Source organism: Acomys minous (genome assembly GCF_964271855.1).
Source record: "Acomys minous genome assembly, chromosome: 8".
NCBI lineage: Eukaryota > Metazoa > Chordata > Mammalia > Rodentia > Muridae > Acomys > Acomys minous.
This window is the reverse complement of record NC_140489.1, coordinates 32453169-32473619: the sequence shown is the minus strand read 5'-3', so window position 1 is coordinate 32473619 and position 20451 is coordinate 32453169. Positions and strand designations below refer to the sequence as shown.

The window sequence follows — 20451 nt, the reverse complement described above, 5'->3', positions numbered from 1 at the left end:
CACCTATGTGCACGTGTGCGTTGTTCTCTCACCCCGTCTCCATTTGGTTTTGGTTTGTTCTCATTTATCTTTTAGGAGTCAGCTCTCCCACTTTCTTTTCCACATCTAACTGGTCCCTCTCAGCATTTAGCATACTGTTTGTTCATTTTACAGTGGGCCCCATCAGTATTCATCATACTGTTCTTTGATTTGTTTTATGTCTTGTCATTATATTTCCTTTCTAAACTGAGCCCCTATAAAAATCGTCTTTCATCTTCATGTCTTGTAGCAAGGAGTAGAGTCTCCAGATCAGCGGTTCTCAACCTGTGGGCCGCAGCTCCTTTGGGGGTTGCACATGAGATCTCAGGCATGCCAGATATTTACATTACTATTCAGAAAAGTAGCAAAATTACACTGTGAAGTAGCAACGAAAATAATTGTATGGTTGGGGTTACCACAACATGAAGAACTGTATTAAAGGGTCAAACATTAGGAAGGTTGAGAGTCACCTCTCTAGATTATAGATCCACATAGCTGTTTTGTTCATATGACAAATCACACTTTCCCAGATTGCTACACATTATTTTAATGCACAGGGACTCATTGAACTGTTTACTTGTGTTGGATATTTTCTTCTAATCTTCCACTTATTAATGCAACTTAAATGAGTTTCTCTGTATCGGGTTTTATTTTGGATATCTTTAATTCCTTAAGTGGGAAGCTTCAGTCAAAAACAAGACATTCTCTCTACTCAAATAATGTTGCTTTTTTTACTCTATACCTCAGGTCATAGCTAGAAATAATTGGTCTTATATTTGTGAATAAATATTAACCTAACAAACAAATAAATAAATAATAAAGGGGTTTAAAACTTACTCTTAATACATTCAAACAACTCTCTTATATAGATGTATAACAGCAATACCATATCCATGCTGCTTTATATTTTTGATAAATATAATACCTGCCCCCCCCCTTCTTTTTAAGGTGTTTCAAGACAGAGTTTCTCTGTGTAATAGTCCTGACTCACTTTGTAGACCAGGCTGGCCTCAAACTCACAGCGATCTGCCTGCCTCTGCCTTCTTGAGTGCTACCACTCCTGGCCCTAAAATTTTTTTTAAAAAGATTTATTTACTTTTAGTTTTATTAGTATGAATGTTGTCCTGCATTTATGTAAGTGTATCCCGTAATGAGCCACCCTGCCCAGCCCCTCACTGATTTTTAAACTAAATTAACTGAGCACCTGTCACTGTAATCTAATTTTAAAACACCTTATTTTAGTAAAATATCTGTGCTAGTTTATAGTTCTTTCTTAACCCCAAGCAGCCGATAGTACATTTTCTGTCTCTGTAGTTTTGCCTTTCTGGGCATTTCATATAAATTGAATCTATGTAACCTCTGATCCTGTATTTCTGGCTTCTTTCACTTAGCATAACATTTTTGAGTTCATGTTATAGCATAAGTTGGTACTTCATTTCTTTTTATTGCTAGGTAATATTCATTATATAGATACATACCATGTACAGTCTATTCATTTACCAGTCTCCAGACATCTGGATTGTTGACTTATGCTTCTGTGGATATTTATGTGCTTTTTTAGGTAGAACAGGCTGGTCTTCAACTTAGAGCTCCGTGTAGCTTTACTGCCTGAGCGCTGGGATTATCAGTGGTGCAGCATTTGCTGGGGGTTTTGTTTTTCTTTGAGATAAGGCTATCATAGTCCAGATTGACTTCAAACTCTTATGTAGCTGAAGATGGCCTTGAAGCCAGGTTTTAATTTTTACTACTCTGTGACAATGTGACAACTAGCTTACTAAGCCAATTATCCTCTATTTCTCTAGCCTCCAGGATCCTATAGACCACCCCCTCCTATGAGTAAGCCGCCTGGGTCAATTGTAAGACCCTCTGCTCCACCAGCAAGATCATCTGTTCCTATGACTAGGCCTCCTGTGCCAGTACCACCACCACCTCCTCCACCTCCTCCACCTCCACCACCTCCTCCGGTTATAAAGCCAAAAACATCTGTGAAACAGGAACGCTGGGATGAAGATTCTTTCTATGGGCTCTGGGATACAAATGATAATCAAGGAATGAATTCAGAATTTAAGCGAGACACTGCAGCAATTCCATCTGCTCCACCGGTATTACCCCCGCCTGTTCATTCTTCCATTCCTCCTCCTGGCCCAATGTCTATGGGTATGCCACCAATGGCCAAGCCACCACCAGTACAGCATACAGTTGACTATGGCCATGGCCGAGGTGAGTAATGGTGGTGAATTTATGGTTGGGGTTCTATAGGAATAACAGTGGCGGCGGTGATGTTTTGGTTTTGTGACATAGGATCTCTTAGGCAAGATTGGCTTCAAATTCACTATATAGCAGAGAATTTACGTCCTAGTTATAGTTACTATTGCTGCGATCAAACACTAAAAAGCAAAGTTTACCAAAAGCAAGTTGGAGAGGAAAGAGTTTAATTGGCTTACACTTCCATATTGTAGTCCATCACTGAAGGAAGTCAGGAACTCAAGCAGGGCTGGAGCCTGGAGGCAGGAGCTGAGGCAGAGGCCATGGAGAGGTGCTGCTTACTGGCTTCCTCATGGCTTGCTTTCATATAGAATCCAGGACCACCAGCCCAGGAATCCACCACCCACAGTGGGCTGGGCCTTCTTCCCCAATAATTACCAGTTAAGAAAATTCCCTGAAGTTGGATCTTATGGAGACATTTTCTCAATCGAGATCCCTTATTTCAGATGACTCTAGCTTTTGTGTCAAGTTGATATAAAACTAGCCAGGACGATGACCTTAAACTCCTAACCTCCCAAGTTCTGGGATTACAGGTGTATATCACAGCACCTGGCAGGAATTGGTTTTCCAGAGAAGGGATTTTCAAGAAACACTCTTGCTGCCCTGGAACTCATAATATAGTCCATACTCACCTCAAGCTCTGGGTCCCTTTGCCTTAGCGTCCTGAGTGCTGGGATGATAGGCACATACTGCACCAGGCCAGGCTTGTACAGGGATTACTAATTTGAAGTTTAGTTTTTTTTAAAGAATCATGCTTATATTTCGTCCCTGGTTTTCTTTGACAGATATGCCTACTAATAAAGTTGAACAGATACCATATGGAGAAAGAATAACTCTTCGCCCAGACCCATTACCTGAAAGGTCAACCTTTGATGCAGGTAGGGTTCCCAGAGAGAAGAATAATTTTAAGCTTAATTTTAGGGCCAAATTATTACAAGATTTTTCCTTTTAGAATGATTAGTCTAGGCTTTTCTTTTAATGTCACTGGCAATTCTTAAATTTAAGATATTGATTTATACTGCTTCTCAAGTTAAAATCATATTTCTTTATTTAACTTCTGAAAATGCTTTCAGTTCTTACTGTGTTTTTTTTATAGAGCATGCAGGCCAGCATGACCGATATGATAGAGACAGAGACCGGGAACCTTACTTTGACCGTCAGAGTAATATAACAGATCATCGAGATTTTAAGAGGGACCGAGACACGCACAGAGAGAGGGACCGGGACCGTGTTCTTGACTATGAGCGGGATCGATTTGACAGAGAGCGCAGACCCCGAGATGACAGGTATGCTCTGAAAAATACCTTTGTGTACATTCAACAAAAGTCAGTTTTTTGGTTTTTAGATTTGGGGGGGCAGGGGAGAACTGTTGTTATTGTTGTTGGTTGGTGTTGTGATTTGTTTGTTTTATGATAGGGTCTCTATTATATAGCACTGACTTTCCTGGAACTTGCTATGATGACCAGGCTGGCTTCAAACTCACAGAGACCCACTTGCCTCTGTCTCTTGAAGGCTGGGAGTAAAAGCATGCCTGGCCAAAAGTTAGTATGTCGAAAAGAGATGTAGTGAATAATGTACTCTTTTCATTATATGTATAATTTGGAAAAGGAAGAGCAGTTTCTAGGCAAGTACATGCTTATGTCCTGTTAGCTTGAATTCCAGAGACTTCAGTGGAAATGAAGAGAGCCAAAATGAAAGGAAGGAATATTATTGATAAAAATTTAGCCAGGACTTAATGTGTAGGCAAGCAGTTTATTTTTACAATTCTTGAGACTTTTAAGTAGATATAAGTGAAAGAGCAAATTTAAAATTTAACTGTAGAGTATGGGGTTACTGCCTATTGAGACAATGGGAAGATAGTAATTGTTGCATTATAAAGTAGAGACCTTCCAAATACTTGCATATTTCCTAAAAACTCTTGTTACACTTTGTAGGAATCAGTCATATCGAGACAAAAAAGATCATTCCTCATCCAGAAGAGGAGGATTTGATAGACCATCCTATGACCGGAAGTCTGATAGACCACCCTATGAAGGCCCAACCATGTTTGGAGGTTGAGTAATACTTTAATAACAAAAACAATGTTGAAATGTAAACAAATGGAAAGTGTTTTTAGTTGTAGCTGTGGATTTAAACTGTACTTGAGTTCTTATGAGATGGTAACATTTTTTTTTTTAAAAAGGTAATGTAATTAATGAAATAAACTTTACTCCCTTTACTGTTAAAAAAAATTTGAAAAACAGAAACAAAGTCACTGATAACCCCACCACATACCATTTTTGAAACTTATTTCTCTTGTTTTCTGTTTTAAAAGTTATTCTTATTTATTTGTATGGGTACTTTCCCTGTAGCACATGCATGCTTGGTGCCCAGGGAACATCTTGAAGTGGAATTACAGACAGTTACAATCCACCACGTGGGTACTGGTAATTGAACCTTGGTCTTCTGAAAGAGCAGCCAGTGCTTTTAACTGCTGAATCATCACTCCAGCCTTACTTTCTCTTCATGTACTTATTTATGAAGTTATAACAAAGAATAAAAGCCAGGAGTTGTCTTGAGTTTTGTTTGTTTGTTTTTGTTTCCCTGTGCCAGGCATCACATCCAGAGTCTCACACATGCTAGACAAGTACTACAGTGCTAAGCTGTATTGCAGCTCTAAGTAAAGTGCTCTTTATTGTCCTTCTTCCATTTAATAACTGCATCATATTCGTTTTCCCATAATTTAGACCTCCTACTGGGCCCATGACATTTCATGGAATTGAAAAAGTATTAAGGCCCTTACATTGAATTTACTTTTATCTCTTTGTTACCGTGAGTTGCACTCTTTCTAGAAGCTTCCACCTATTCATAGGAATAAGCTTTCCTAGTTGATGACTCTTGCTCTTAAACCATAAAGCAAAAATTATCAGTCATGCTTCAATTTATTCAGTAAAATATCTCTCCCTTTATGTCCTGTTGCTGAATGGTTTCCTATACTCAATATGAGTGAAGGTGAATTAGTATTTTACAGAACATTTCCCCCAAAATGCCAGGCTTTTCATTTTTTTGATTGCAGTAGATCAATTTATGTTATTAGTTAAATTGAAAAGTGACCCTCAACTCATTAGACCTGATTAAACTGTAATTAGGAGAACAGAAAGTTACTCCCTTTCACAACGATTACTGTGTAAATAATAATGTTATTCAACTGCTGGAACTCTAGGAGAACGAAGAACTTACCCAGAGGAGCGAATGCCTCTGCCGGCGCCTTCCCTGGGCCACCAGCCACCGCCAGCTCCACGTGTTGAGAAGAAGCCTGAGTCTAAGAATGTGGATGACATTCTAAAACCACCAGGACGTGAGAGCAGACCTGAAAGAGTGAGTCCTATCTTATTTTTGGCTTGCTCATTTTAGGTATAGAAATACACGTTGTTATGTGCTTTTGATATAAATACAGGTTATTTATCTTGTGCTTGATAACATTGCTGAACTTTTCATTTCCAAAGCTTTTTAGCAAATTATTAGAATTTCCTGTGTTTTAGATTATGTCATCTGTAAAATACTTTCGCTTTTTCCGTTTTAAGTTGAATGCCTTGTATTTTTCTTGCCTAACAACTGTAGTACCTTCTTGAGTAGATGTCTTTAAAGTTGATATCTTAGGCCAGGCGTGGTGACACACACCGTTAATCCCAGCACTCGGGAGGCAAAGGCCAGCCTGGTCTACAGAGTGAGTCCAGGAGAGCCAAGGCTATACAGAGAAATCCTGTTTCTACCACCCCCACGCCCCAATTGACGTCTTTGCATTATTTTTGTCTTAGAAAATAGTCAGTCTTTTACCATTGAACATATTTTTAGCTATGGATTTTATTATTTGTGTATGTGGGGAGGCACATGTGCCATAACACAATTATGAAGGTCACAGGGAAGCTTGCAGGAGTTGGTTCTCTTCCACCATGTAAGTACCAGGGATCAAACGTACGTACTAAGGCTTGGGGCCAAATGCCTTTACCATCTGAGCCATCTTGATGCTCTGTTGTTTGTTTTCTTCCCCCGGAGGACCAGCTTTTGGTTTTATAGACACGGGGTGAGGAGTGTGTTTTTCCTTTTGCAGTTTAGTTCTAATTAAATACCTGAGACTGGGTTCTTTTTAAGGAAAAGATGTTTATTTTAGCCTATGGTGTAGGAGATGCAAGAGTGCACCATCAAGATTTGCTTGGCTGTGGTGAGGGCTTTCTGGTACCTCAAAGCATGGTGGATGTATCATGGTAGGAACATGTGTGAGAAAGAAAAAAAAACAATCACCTGATGAAACATGAAGCCAGAGAGATTCAAGGGCCAGGCTTACCATTTATAACATCTCACTATCAAGGCAGCGGTCCAGGGTCCCTCAAAAAGTATCCGCATGACCTAATTAACTTCCCACCCAATAAAAACTCCACTATCTCCACTCTGTCAGGCTGGAGACCACATTTCCAACATCTGTACTGTTGAGGAAAACACTATTTCTAAACCATAAAGTGTTAACTGACTTTTCTCTACTTTATTAGTATCTGTTCTAATCTTTGTTATTTTCCTTCTGTTTTGTTAGTTTTAGCTTCTTCTTTCCTAATGTTTAAGGTAGAAAAATAGGCTTGCAATGTTAGATCATTTTTCTTAATTCTTTAAAAAGATTTATTTGATTTTTGTGTGATGTTTTGTCTGATGTATGTATGTACAACACATGTGCTCTGGTGCCCACAGAGGTCAGAAGATGTTGGGCTAGCCAGCTTTGAGCCACCATGTGGTTGCTGATAGCTGAACCCAGTGCCCTTAACTGCTGAGCCATTTCTCAAGTCCACAGAAACATGTGTTTTAAAGAAAGCTTTTAAAGGGTGGTGGTGGTAGTGTAATTCTGGCTGAGTGTGCTAGCAGGTGTGAAATCCCAGCTAAGCCATCTCTGCCGCCCCTAAATCTTTTAATTCTCAATATAGACATCTACACCTAAAATTTCCCTTCAAAGAGTTGTTTAGTTTTATCCCATGAGCTGTGGTATAGTGTGTGTTTATTTTCATTCATGTCAGAGTATTTTCTGATCTTTGGTATGATTACTTTGAGCCCTTGGTTTTTTAGTAGTTTGTTCCACATATTTCTGCGTTTCCTTTGTTATGTTTTGTTTTGCTTTGTCTGTGTTGAGACAGGGTCCTCAGGTATCACAGGCTAGTCTCTAGTCCTTGTACATTCGAGCGTGACCTTGTTCTTCTGACCTTCTTCCTCTACCGCCTGAGTGCTGGGATTACAGGCATGTGCCATGTGCTGGAGTGCACGATAGGCAAGCAGTATGCCAATTCAGCTACGTCCGCAACCCCTCAGAAAACAAAATCTCCCCCCCCCCCCCCATTGTGTTTCAGATTGTTGTTATAATGAGAGGATTGCCTGGCAGTGGAAAAACACATGTTGCAAAACTTATTCGGGTGAGTATGGGGAAGTTACTAAAAGGAAAAAATGAGCTGCTGTGTTAGTGGGCAGTATTTTATTCATACAGGTACCTCCCATTTGATCAGTTATAGAGGCCCATAGGTCCTTAGTAGATGTTTCCCTTTTTCCATTTAGACAAATAATTTTGCCTCTGGTTGAATTGAAACTCCACAAATTCTTATTTTATTTAGTCACAAGTGGGAACTTTAGTGTTTGTCAGTTTGGTTTGTAATATTTTTTAAACCTTCTTGACTTACATTCTTAGGATAAGGAAGTAGAATTTGGAGGACCTGCACCCCGGGTGTTAAGTCTTGATGATTATTTCATCACTGAAGTAGAAAAAGAAGAAAAAGATCCAGATTCTGGAAAGAAAATAAAAAAGAAGGTATGATGTAATCCTCCTAAGCCCACTGGTGGGACTTTAAGGAAAATGTGTTTAGGGAGAGATGGCGGCAGGCTGTTTTTTGAGACAGGGTTGGTTTGTTGTTCAGTTGTTTGTTTGGGATTTTGTTGCTTTCTTTTGTTTTTGTTTTTGAGGTCTTACTGTGTAGCTCTTACTGACCTGGAACTTGCCAGGTACAACAAGTTGGCCTTGAATTTACAGGCTCTGCCTACCTCACCTGCTGGGATTCAAGGTGTGCACCTCCACCCCTGGCTTGCACTGTTTGTCATCCCTGTTGTCCCTGTCCAACTGTAGCCCCCACCACCTCCACCACACCCTGAGACTCACATCATCCACCTGCCTCTGCCTCGCTGGGTGCTGGGATTAAAGGCGGGTGCCACCGAGCCCAGGTGCATTGGATTTTTGGTTTTTTCTTTGTTTTTGTTTTTTAAAGATAACTATGTATTTCCTTTTTTTCTGGACACAAACTTTGATGTTTAGGTGTGAAGGAAAGAGTGCAGAATCCTCCTGTTTCAGTTAATCAAACTGAGACTTTATTTCTCACTTCTGCTTACACCTTTTCTCTGTGGGGTTTCAGGTAATGGAATATGAATATGAAGCCGAGATGGAGGAGACTTACCGCACCAGCATGTTCAAAACTTTCAAAAAGACTTTGGATGATGGCTTTTTCCCCTTCATCATTCTGGATGCTATCAATGACAGGGTTAGACATTTTGACCAGTTTTGGAGTGCAGCAAAAACCAAGGGGTTTGAGGTATAGTCCTAAAGAACTTTAAAGCACTTTTAGTGTAAGTTTTATATTTCTTGGGCTAATCATTACTTGTTTTCATTTAGGTGTATTTGGCTGAAATGAGTGTCGATAACCAGACTTGTGGCAAGAGAAATATTCATGGAAGAAAGCTTAAAGAAATAAATAAGGTGATTTTTAAGAAACATAGGGTGCTAAAGTACTCCAAACATCATTCTTTCAACATCAGCATTGTTGTCTTAAGCTCTGACTTACCTCATTTTCTTTCTGGAGTCTTTTATACCCACTTTAGTAATTGTTTTCTGAATTTAAGTGGAAAGTGTTACCTAGCTCTTCTTGGAACTAGTCTGTTAAAGTTACAGCATTAATTGTGTTTATCTTGACGGCTTTCTTGGTCTTTATTGAAGTAGTCTGAGATAACTGTCCTGGATATCTCAATAGATGGCTGATCATTGGGAAACTGCACCTCGTCACATGATGCGTCTAGACATTCGGTCCTTACTACAAGATGCTGCAATTGAAGAAGTAAGTGTGCATATTTGCCTCAAGTACAGTTCAAATTAAGCAGCATGTTCTTCATCTTCTTTACCTTGAAAATTTTGAAACTTCCAAAAAAGTTACATGAGCACTATAAGAACACATATATACCTTTTAATGATCTTAACCAATCTAATTGTTAATATTTTGCCACATTTTTCTTTATACTCAGTAACATTATTTTATACTACTATTGTAGAATCATATCAAAGTGAGTTGAAAAACCTAGTAACCCATCACTCCTATGGCTACCATCTATTAAGAACAGGAACATTCTCCAATAAAAGCAGTTAATTATAAAATTTAAGAAAGTTAGCATTGGCCAGGCTGATAGCCCATACCTTTAATCCCAGAAGGAAGAGGCTGGTAGATCTCTATACGTTCCAGGATAGCCAGGACTACATAGATCCTATCTCAAAAAACTAAAGGGGAAAAAAAAGTCAACATTGCTACGCTACTATTTTAAGTAAAGTAAATTTCCTTTTTTATTTTGAAGACCCACTATCCGCTTCCTTAATTCAGTCTCTGAATTTCCTTGAGTGTACAGCGATCCCCACCAGAGGAAACCTCCATTTGCCCCTCCTGATCTTTCATCTCGGTTAAGAGGCCTGGCAGTCTGTTTCTTCCTTCTCTCTTACTTTCAGTTTGCACCAACATGAGGGATCAAGGGCAATTGATACCCTCTGGGTTTGTGGAAGGCTTCCAGCCCTCTGTCTGAACCTCTGCCCTGTTTGGGTGTCAACCTTAATGTTCTATCTTTTTTCCCCTCCTTTTTAAAAGAAAAAAAGCCTAGTTATACAGTGACCATTAGAAATACAAATACCATTAGGGTGGTTGCAGGTTTCTCTGAAATTTGCAGAAAGGCTTGCTTGCGCCTCTGGGACTTTGGGGAGTTCCCACCAAAGATGAAAGGCTTTCTGGGAAAGTTCCTTTATGACCTCAGCATTTGTAAACTTTTTCTATTGTGGGAAACTAGGATTCGCAAAACAGTTGCTATCTCAGTCTTTGGCCCCGCCCGTTACGCCCCTCCTAATACTACCCAGCAGCTCTGTAAGCTCCAGGACTCCACTGAGGGCCTGGACATCCAGGCATTCCCGGGTAATGTCCACCACACACAGGCTGGATCACCTCCAAAGTTGAATCGCCACTTTAAAAAGGGAATTTTCTCCACGGGAGCCCATCAAGCAGCCAAGCCAACAGGATGTTAGGATCAGGTGCACCTCTGCATGCTTCAAGTCTGGGACAGAATCACCTCTGCCAATTTGTGCCTGCCGCTGGATTCCTCAACACCCCTGGAGAGGGAGGGGGTGAAGCATGTGGAGGGGTCGGGAGAAATGGTTAACAAAAAAAATCTACTGGGACCACCAGCACAGCTTGACATGCGCCGCCAGGTTAAATCCCTCCAAGTTGACTGGGCAGGACTCACCAGTTTATTTTTGTTTGGGTGTTTTTTATTTTATCCTAAAAGCAGAAATAGCTCAATATTAAAGGTTCCCTTGTGGGAAATGTGTCATGCCTCCCTTCCCTTCCCCCCACCCCCAATAGCGGGAATAACTATCATCATGGTCCCTTAATGGGAGAAAAAAATTTGGTCGAGCTAAACTTCAGTACAAAACCAAACACAATGGCAAAAACACTAAGCCAATGTTGTTTCAATTTCCAAAGGTGGTATTCATTATATGGATGATACCTTACTTGCTGATTCAGATGTGCTTACCTTAGAAAAATGTTTGATGAAATAAAAAGGAAGTTTTCCTTGTTGGGGATTGCAGGTTGCTCCTAAAGAAATACAGGAATTGGGGCCTGGAAAGATGGCTGCTCTTCCAGAGGTCCTGAGTTCAATTCCCAGCACCCACATGTTGGCTTGCACCCATCTATAATGAGATTTGGTACCCTCTTCTGGCATGCAAGTGTACATGCAGGCAAACACTATACTTAATAAATAAATAAATCTTGAGAAGAAAGAAAGAAAGAAAAAAACCCGGAAGGGAAATCTGCTGATTATCTGTGATATAGAATAGTCCTATGAGGAATCCAACCATGAAAGGTACAGATCAAAAAAGATCATTTACAAACTCTTGGTTACTTTCAGAAATTGCTAGGAGATAGTAACTGGCCAAGACCCACAATTGGATTAACTGCTCAAGAGCTAAGCAATTTTTTTCCAAACCGTACAAGGTGATTCAGACTTAAATAGTCCAAGAAAATTATCAGCTGAGGCTGAAAGAGAATTGACTCTGATGGAAAAGAAATTACACGATACACATATGAATCACTTGAATCCAAAGCTTTATTATATTTTAGTTATTTTGCCTTCTATTCATTCTCCCACAGGAATTCTTTTGCAGAGAAAAGATATCTTAGAATGGATGCTGTTAGCACATAATAGTTTAAAAAAAAAAACTATATAAGAAAGGTTTCTAAATTCTAAATTGATTATAAAAGAAAGAACAGGACTTTGTCAGTTAACAAAAATGTACCCATTAGAGTGCCTTATGCTAATGCCGGGATTATTACCTCATTATGTGCAGCTGATAAAGATTGGCAAAGAGGTTGCAATAAATTTTTGGAAGAAATTAGCAACAAATACCCCAAAAGCAAACAACTTAAATTTATAGAAAGAACTAATTGGATTATTCCTCCTATAGTTAGAGGAACACCAATTTCTAAAGCTCCTACCTTTTATAAAGATGCCAATAAATCAGGAATGGCAGATTATAAATCAGAAAATATAAGTAAAATAATTCAAAGTCTGTATGCTTCAGTTTGAAAATAAGAGCTATATGCTAGTCTCATGGTTCTATTAGATTTTCCATAATCTCTTTTTATAATTACTGACTGTCAGTATGCAGAAAGAATTGTTTTGCATATAAAAACTGCTAAATTAATTCCAGACGATTCAAAATTAACTTTGTTATTTATAATCAAGCTCCATTACCTACTGGAAGTAACCCTAAAGGTACCCAAAGAAATGAAATTTGGCAGATGGATGTGTTTCATTTTGCAGACTTTGGACAGTCTTAGAAGTCAAGCAATTGTGGAAAGATCTGACACACTTTAAAGGAAATGCTCATAAAACAAAAGGGGATATAAGGTCTCACAGATAGATTAAATAATGCTTTATTGACATTGTTTTTTAAATGTCAATGAAACAGGTAGCACAGCTGCTAAAAAACACTGGATTTTAGAAGGGACTGCTGAATTAAATCCTATATACTTTAAAAATGTGATAACCTCAGAATGGAGGTCAGGAGATGTGTTGCGTTGGGGAAGAGGTTTTGCTCTTGTTTCAACAGGAAGCAAAAAGCTGTGGACTCCTTCAAAGTTAAGATTAGGTTTGACCAGGAAAGACCTCCTAAAAATCTTGACTGCGGACATGAAAAAAAGAGACCCAAAACCCAACAAAACAGGTGACATAATTGCTGATTACAACTCTGGAGACTGGCTGAGACATGAATGTCTTCGCAGAAGCCAATGAATCTTTTGGGCTATTTATTACATGCTATCCTCATATATCATGGAACCATCATATCTCATGTAGATGGATATTTATATTACAGTTTGCTTATATAATCCAAACTGGTTGACAGTTGCCTCTCACCTGTTCAAACATAGAGCAGAGAACCATCTTTAGCTGATTTGTGCACACTGCACATTCCATACATGTGTTAATACAAAAATGTCCCTACAATGTTACCTTTAAAAGTTTGTGTGTTTTCAGACCAAAAGGACCAACGGAGGCCTATCTGGGTCCCTGCCAGAAATGTCCGATATCACCCCACCAACCAAGAAGATGGCCTGCATCTCGCTGCCGGGTCAGGGAAAGAGGAGACGGAGGAAACGCCACCCCAACCCCCGGTGGTGGCGTCAACGGAAAAAACAAGGGGGGACTTGTGTTGTGCCAGGGGAGGAAAGTTGATTTTAATTGCTTGGTTCCTTCCCTTCCTTTGCCCCATCCTAGCTATTGGGACCCGCCTTGTCCTAGCCCCTGCCTTATTCAATTCCTACATCAACAGATAACCAGGATTGCTACTGATCAGGTCCTGGTCCAATACCAGACCCTCCTACAAATGGAGACTGACAACTATGATGATATAAAACAAAAAGTGGGAAATGTGGGGCCAGGGAGCTGAGGGACCAGGAGGAGGCAGTCCGGAGCAAGAGTGGGGTTGAGGCGTGTCCAAACCCCGGAAATCTCACCCTGAGATCGGCAGGAGTAGGACCACTCGCCCCGCTGCCCCGGGCCTGCATGTCCCAGCACATGTCCTGGCCCCCACCTTTGCTCTACCAGAGGAGGTCATATAGCCAGAAGGCAGGTTTAACTTCCTCTCCTTATAAGGTCATGTCCTTGTGTAAAAGAGGCATGCCTAGCACTCTGTCCTCAACCAATGATGTACACCCCAGTAGCCCTTACTTACTCCCCAGAGGTTTAAAAGGCCTTTGTTCACCCGATTAAATGAGCTGCCTCACTGAAGCCTGTCTCCCGAGAGTCTGTTCTCGTTGCGCTCATTGCCTCCCGAGGACTCTGTCCCGTTGCCATTCCCACTTTGCTCCACCTGATCATAGGGCTGGTTACACCCCATGATGACCTGGGGAGCAAAGCCAGGAACGGCACTTGAGCTAGCTTCAAAATAGCCTGTATTCATCTCTTGTCCTCATGATGTACTCTATAACACCTCTTTTTCATGGTGGTGGTGGTGGTAGCGGAAGCATAGCATGAAGCATTGTGTGCCCTGGCTGACCTGGAATTCCATTTGTAGATCAGGCTGGCCTTGAGTTCACAGAAAAGGCATGCACCACCATGCCTAGCTTTTGTAGCACTTATATAATTGGAAAAATGGCTCATTCCGTAAAGGGCTTGCCATAAAAACGTGTGACCTAAGTTTTGATTCCCAACCTCATAAAAACTGGGCGCATTGGCTATTGCCTGTAATCTCAGCACTTTGGAGGGGAGGATAAGAGATCCCTGGGGCTCACTGGCTAGCTAGTCTAACCAGATTGGTGTACTCCAGGTTCAGTGAGAAACCTTGTCTCAGAAAGTAAGGCAGGATGCACCTCTAATTCCACTAGTAGTATAGGTTTAAATAAATAACAGAAGGATCTGCGATGGCTGAGTGGGTAATAGCATCATCGAGGGGAATTACCTCCTGCAACTTGCTCTCAGACCGATGGGCACATGGACACACACACACACACACACACACACACACACACACACACACACACACAGAGTGAATGACTGAATGAACAAATAGATGTGTAAAAACAAGCAAAACCGTGGCAGGGACGCTACATGAATTATGTGTTCTCAGTTCATCACATTTGGTTCCCGTCGTTTGAGATGTCAATTTACCTCACTGTGATTTAGGCATTGATCTAAACCTTGGTACCAGGGTCAGATGTATTGTTTTTAAAACTTTTTTTCAATTTGTAATAAGTGATCTGTAAGTATCATCAATTTCTTGTTCCCCACAAATTTTCTCTTTTTGCCAACTCTTGCATGGTAGTTATTACTTTGGTGGAAGAAAATATCATAAAAGAAAAGTGAATTTCTATTTCAGTTGTTTGTGTACTTCTGTTTTGTTTGACCTCATTCTTTAAATGGTGCTGTCTTTACTGAGTGTGATTCTGTGGCTCAGACACAGACACTTCTGTTGTTCAAATTTTATAGCCACACGTGAGCATTCATGCCACCTTCCTGAAAATACATCTTTTCTCCTTTGCTTTCCTGAACCCACATTCTGCTCTCTTTACCTCCACAGCTGCTCAGTACAGTGTGCTTTTCTGACTTGTGCTTTCCAGACCTTAAAAAGTCACTTAGAGTGCTATCCTTAGCTCAGTTTTTACTTTGTACGTGTAAAACAAGCTAATTCTGAGAGTGTAGATTTGCCAGTTTTAAGAGTGCCTCTTATGTAGGTTATAAAGACTGGCTTATATTAAAGCGCTACCTTAAAAGTAACGATTTTGATGAGGCCTGATGGTGCCATCTTTAATCCCAGTGCTTAGGAGGGAGAGACAGGCAGATCTCTGTGAGTTTGGAGATTAGCCTGGCCTACACAGCCAGATCCTGTTGGGGAAAAAGAAATAACAGTTTTAAGTGGAGTGCTTTAAATTCTTGGTACGCTTATTTTCTGAAGTCTCCCTGAAACATGCCATGTTAGTATATATAGCCATAATGTAATTAATTAATCTGCACTTGCTGCTCTTCTGCATTCTCTGTTCTTTAGTAGGAACCACCATGCTGGAAACAGTAATCTGTTCTTCCTTAAGCCAGCTTTAGATGACTCCCACCACTGTGTTAGTTATGCTATCCTTTTACTGTCTCAGTATTTGTCACACCCCTGTGCTCCCATTTGCCTTGAAGTCATTCTGGGCCAGCCTCTACCGCTGTTTGCTCTGTCTTGTCTTATATTTGTTGTTGAAGTCCCCTTCCCTCCTTTTCTCTCATTTTGAAATTTGATTAGAGAAATATTTTGTTGAAAGTTTTTTTTAAAAGACTATAATCTCGAGTATTAAAAATTAATCTGCTTGAAGTAAAAGAGTCTATCTAAAATTACAGGGATAAAGATGAAAATTCCAGGCAACCTTGCAGAAATTCCTTTATGTGGTCTTTTCCTCCCGTTTCAAGGTTCAGGCTGTTAGAACCTCGTGTGTGGCAGAGGAGAACTTGTGCTGTCTTGTGCTCATACCAGATCTTAGTGAGTCGACATTTTGTTAAATGCTAATGCAATTCTTTTTTAAAAATGACTATTGGCATATTGTAGGTAGAAATGGAAGATTTTGATGCAAATATTGAAGACCAGAAGGAAGAAAAGAAAGATGCAGAAGAAGAGGAAAGCGAACTGGTAGGAGACAGACCAACCACTTTGAGCAAAGTGTCTCTTTGTTATTCTTAAGGATTATTTATATTCAGATCTGTAGTTAGATTGCTAGTGTTCATTGACACTTTTACAGTAAAAGTTTCCGTAATCATCTTCATGGAGACTATGGGTTCTTTTTATTTTTCCCTAATCCAAAAAAAGAAAAGAAAAAAAGTCTAATGTTGTTTAAAAAAAAAAATTGGAGAGTACTAAGCAACTCATCTTTGTACTCATCTAGCTGTGGGTGGTTGTAGGGAGTTTACTTTACAAGAAAGGACATTTTCCATTCCAGCAGGTATGTGGTATGCCTAACCAACGTGTGCATACTTGTCTCTTCTTTGCTGTAAGATCTCAAAATTGTGTTCTGTTATCTGAGGCAGAAGAACTTAATGAAGAAGAAAGGGCGGCCACTGGCTGCTCGGCTTGCTCTTGTTATATCTTGTTAGTGATGACAAAAATGACTGTCTAGGTAGTGGACTTTTACCCAGGCTGATGAGAAACTTAATGCTGTGAGTTTAAAGTTCTGTGTACCTCCTGTGTTTTGATTACACCTCTGTGGAGATGTTTGCCTTCCCTGTCACTCAAGAAGTGAAACCTATAAAACTACTGACATTTCAGTGTTGGCTAACGAGACACAGAAATGAACACTGCCTTTGAATAGTATTGCTTTTAAAACCACAGTATTGGCTTATTTGATATTTCAGCTCTTGCTAAAGTTGCTTCTCATACTTCTCTTAATGAAAATGTACAAACCGAGATCCCTGTTTCCTATTCCCTAAAACATAGTCTACAAGGAGTGGTGTCTCCAAACCCATGTGTGACATAGAAGAGTCTTGATATAAACTGTGTTTTATATAGCGTTGGTGTCGACCTCTACATTCCTAGATTTTTTTTTAATGTGGATTAAAAATAAGCTTTAAAGTTAATGATATTTGAGTCTCAGTATGTTTTTTAATAGTCTTACTTTTCTTAACCAGGTTGCATTTTAACATACATGAAATTTACTTAAAGCCCACACTGTTAACAGTTAATAATGTCACTAGCTACTTGTAGCCTATACAGTAGAAAGTGACTGTGAGAAATCCACAGTGTTTTGACAGCTCCATCTTTTGTGGCAGTTTTGCTTTAGGATATGCTTTATCTCACTTGATTAAATGTAGTCAACTTGGAGCATTTAATTAAATGTACACTTTGTAAAGGGAAACCTGTTGTAGCACTCTAGTTTTACATCAGAAAACTAGTAAGGAAGTCTTAAAATTGTCCTCTGCTGGGCTCTTTACTTCCGAGTGGCTTGCTACTTAAGAAGCAGAAGGATGGTAGTGTTAAGAATGAATAGAGTGGTTCCAGCAGTGGGTAATGAATACTTTTTTTTTTTTACTTTAATCTAAAGCTTCTTTAACCCAATCACATAGCAGAACCTAGCTCTTTTATTCTTGGGAATCTGTCTCAAGGGTAAAAGATTCCTGGGGAATATTAACCAAGGTGATATGAACAAGCTTCGAGTTTCGTGTCATTCAGACCAATTTAGCAGAATTCTCAGTATACTTTGCATTTTCAGTTCTGTATTGGATGAAATACAGGCTTTTCTTGGGTAAAAGAATCCTTAGGGATTATTATTGGTGAGGTAGCTTCCTGCCTTATGTGCTTCTGCAAACCTAGTATATATGATTCAGAATCTATAAATGTATTATATATATAATATATATGATGCTTAGGGTTTTCAGGTGTTTAGGTAACACTTGGGCAAGATTCTCAGTATTCAACTCTTAAAACCATCACTTCAGCACAGCTTTTCTTGAGTTGGTCTAAAAGTGTTTTTTGAAAAGATGATGTAATTTATAATCTGAAGTACTACCTACTACTTCCTAGTTCTGGTGTAAAGACTAGGGATGTGTAAATCCAAAGGTTTCCTGGAATAAGGATGCTCACAAAAACTCTGCTGTAGAGATTGTTACACTGTCTCCAGCATGTTTTCCAACTCAGATGTGTTGGTCTGTTTATGACCTCGAACATTCTCAACAGTAGAGAGAGGACTCCTAAAAGAAAAGTACCTTCAATCAATTTGTCTGGTTTACTAGGTCCTAATATTATTGTTTCTATATAATAGGATCTAATCAAAAACACTCCAAAAAAAGGAATAGGGGAATCATAATAAGTCGATATGGAATAAACTGGCTAGGAGAATAAACAGAAGGGATCACTACATAGTTGTAGGCACCCTGGGACATTGGAAAATGGGGAATTCGTTTAAAATAAAGTACTCGGTTATCTTATATAAACTATAAATTGCCTGTGGTAATTTCTGGTTCATCACATAATAGGAAAACATAATATTAGAAGATATCAAAAATAACTTAATTTTCATCTGGTGAAAGAGAACTACTCTGAAATAAAATTAACCTTTGTAAGCTCTAACTGGTCTGGTACACAATTGAATCATTTTAAATGAGTGTGAGCTTTATAACATGGTAGTTGGGTCAGATACCAGTCTTTCTTCTCAAGTACAAAAAGTGACACTGGAATATCAAGAAACTATCTTGAACACTTTTGGACATCGTGGCTTCAGTTCCTTGAGAAAGTACCTAGCTAGTTTATAAATTCTCTGAATGATGTTAATCACAGCTCAGTAACTGTACGATCTTACCGTAATTGCTTGTACATCTGCTGTTGGGGCTACAGTTGTGATCTTCAACTGTACCTGCCTCAAAGCACCTTCATGATCCTATCCTGACGACTGCTCTGAAATCTGCAGTGAAGTTTGGTGAATTTGATTACTTACTTTCTTCAAGGATAATAAAATTGTGTTTTCCATAAGGATATATTTATAACTAGTGCGTGGAAACTTGATTCCATTCCCAGTTTTAATGCTTTTCCAATTCAAACGTGTTATGCATGTATGTGTCTCTTTCTAACCCTTCGAGCTTCTCTCTGTGTACAATTTAGGGTTACATTCCGAAAAGCAAATGGGAGATGGACACTTCTGAGGCAAAGCTAGGTGGGTATTTTCTTTTTTCCTGTTTTTATATGTGGTACCTGATGGTAATGGTCATAAAGTTTTCCATTGCACAAGGAGTAAAGGGCCAGAAACTTCTGCTTAAAGCAAGATTTTGGCCAGCCCACATCATCTAGTCATTTCACTAGCTTTTGCCTTAACTACTTATATCTGTGACAGATTAAAAAGAATAATTTTTACAAAAAATGCTTTTGCTATTATTGGAAGTTTTTAGAGATTAGTAATTAGAAATATTTGATAAGCGTAGTAACATACTGTCACTTCTAACATGTTTTTAGTATTAAATCAGAAATGATCTCCTAACATTTTTTTTTTTTAAGAATATTTACTCGTAACTCACAGTTGAGCTTGTTTGTGAGTACTTTAATAATAATCCTAATAAGTGTTAGGGTTAGAAAGTAACTAAAAAGAAGATACCTTGGATAATAAATTTGAGTTTCTGTAGTGAGGGAAGTAAGTAAGTAGAGTCCATTTAAACTTTCCTTCAGGCTGTCTTTAGTGCCAGGTTAATATGATTGTTTAAATCAAACCTTAGAGTTGCTTGATTTAGTCAAGTTTAACAACAACAACAAAAAGTATGTATTAAATGGATTCTTTCAGTATTTTAGTGTGATACTGTAAGTTTTTCTTTTTCCTCAATTTTTTTTTTAACTTCACTTAAAGAGACTAATTTAACATGCCAATTAAGATTCGTCAATAAAAATTTAAGGAGCCATGCCAGGCCTCCCTGATTATGATAGGTAACTCTCAGTGTTTCTCTTCTTCATATACTGTAACTCCAGCACCAAGCAACCGTCTAAACATCCCAAGTCTGCAGAAGTATTCCGGCCACTCAGCAGTCTTGCTGCTTAGGTCATGTGCTTTATTACATCAGAGGGGATACATTGTATACACACTTGCATGGGTCCTCTCTCGCATTGTGCCCAAGCACTTGGGTTAGAGATAGCAGTTGGTATTGAGTAGGTTATATCTTAAAAGATAAGTACACAAACGGTAGTAGTATTGTATTGTGGGAATAGGTGATTGCTATAAAGTCTAAAAAGTTTTAGCATGTGTCAGGTGAAAATTATTTGTGGTTTATTGGCATATTTGTCTATGAATCTTTCCTCTGTGTGAAATCTTAATAATAGTCACTGTCTCCTTCCATGTACTATAACCACTTATTTGCTCAAAT

The 20451-nt window shown here is 39.1% G+C and overlaps 1 protein-coding gene across 9 annotated transcripts in view; it reads left to right on the top strand.

Moving 5' to 3' along the window:
• YLPM1 (YLP motif containing 1) overlaps nucleotides 1–20451 on the top strand; it is a 73592-nt gene that overhangs the window by 43846 nt on the left and 9295 nt on the right. For 5 of the 9 annotated variants that reach the window (XM_084791455.1, XM_084791457.1, XM_084791449.1 and 2 more), the window contains 12 exons: nucleotides 1821–2238; nucleotides 3069–3161; nucleotides 3380–3569; nucleotides 4218–4336; nucleotides 5486–5640; nucleotides 7650–7712; nucleotides 7982–8101; nucleotides 8697–8873; nucleotides 8954–9037; nucleotides 9309–9392; nucleotides 16169–16249; nucleotides 19208–19259. In XM_084791455.1, the coding sequence (XP_084647581.1) occupies nucleotides 1821–2238; nucleotides 3069–3161; nucleotides 3380–3569; nucleotides 4218–4336; nucleotides 5486–5640; nucleotides 7650–7712; nucleotides 7982–8101; nucleotides 8697–8873; nucleotides 8954–9037; nucleotides 9309–9392; nucleotides 16169–16249; nucleotides 19208–19259 (1636 nt within the window). Of the gene's footprint in view, nucleotides 1–1820; nucleotides 2239–3068; nucleotides 3162–3379; nucleotides 3570–4217; nucleotides 4337–5485; nucleotides 5641–7649; nucleotides 7713–7981; nucleotides 8102–8696; nucleotides 8874–8953; nucleotides 9038–9308; nucleotides 9393–13125; nucleotides 14960–16168; nucleotides 16250–19207; nucleotides 19260–20451 lie in introns of those variants that run through there. The other 4 variants (XM_084791450.1, XM_084791452.1, XM_084791451.1 and 1 more) reach the window with 4 other exon arrangements.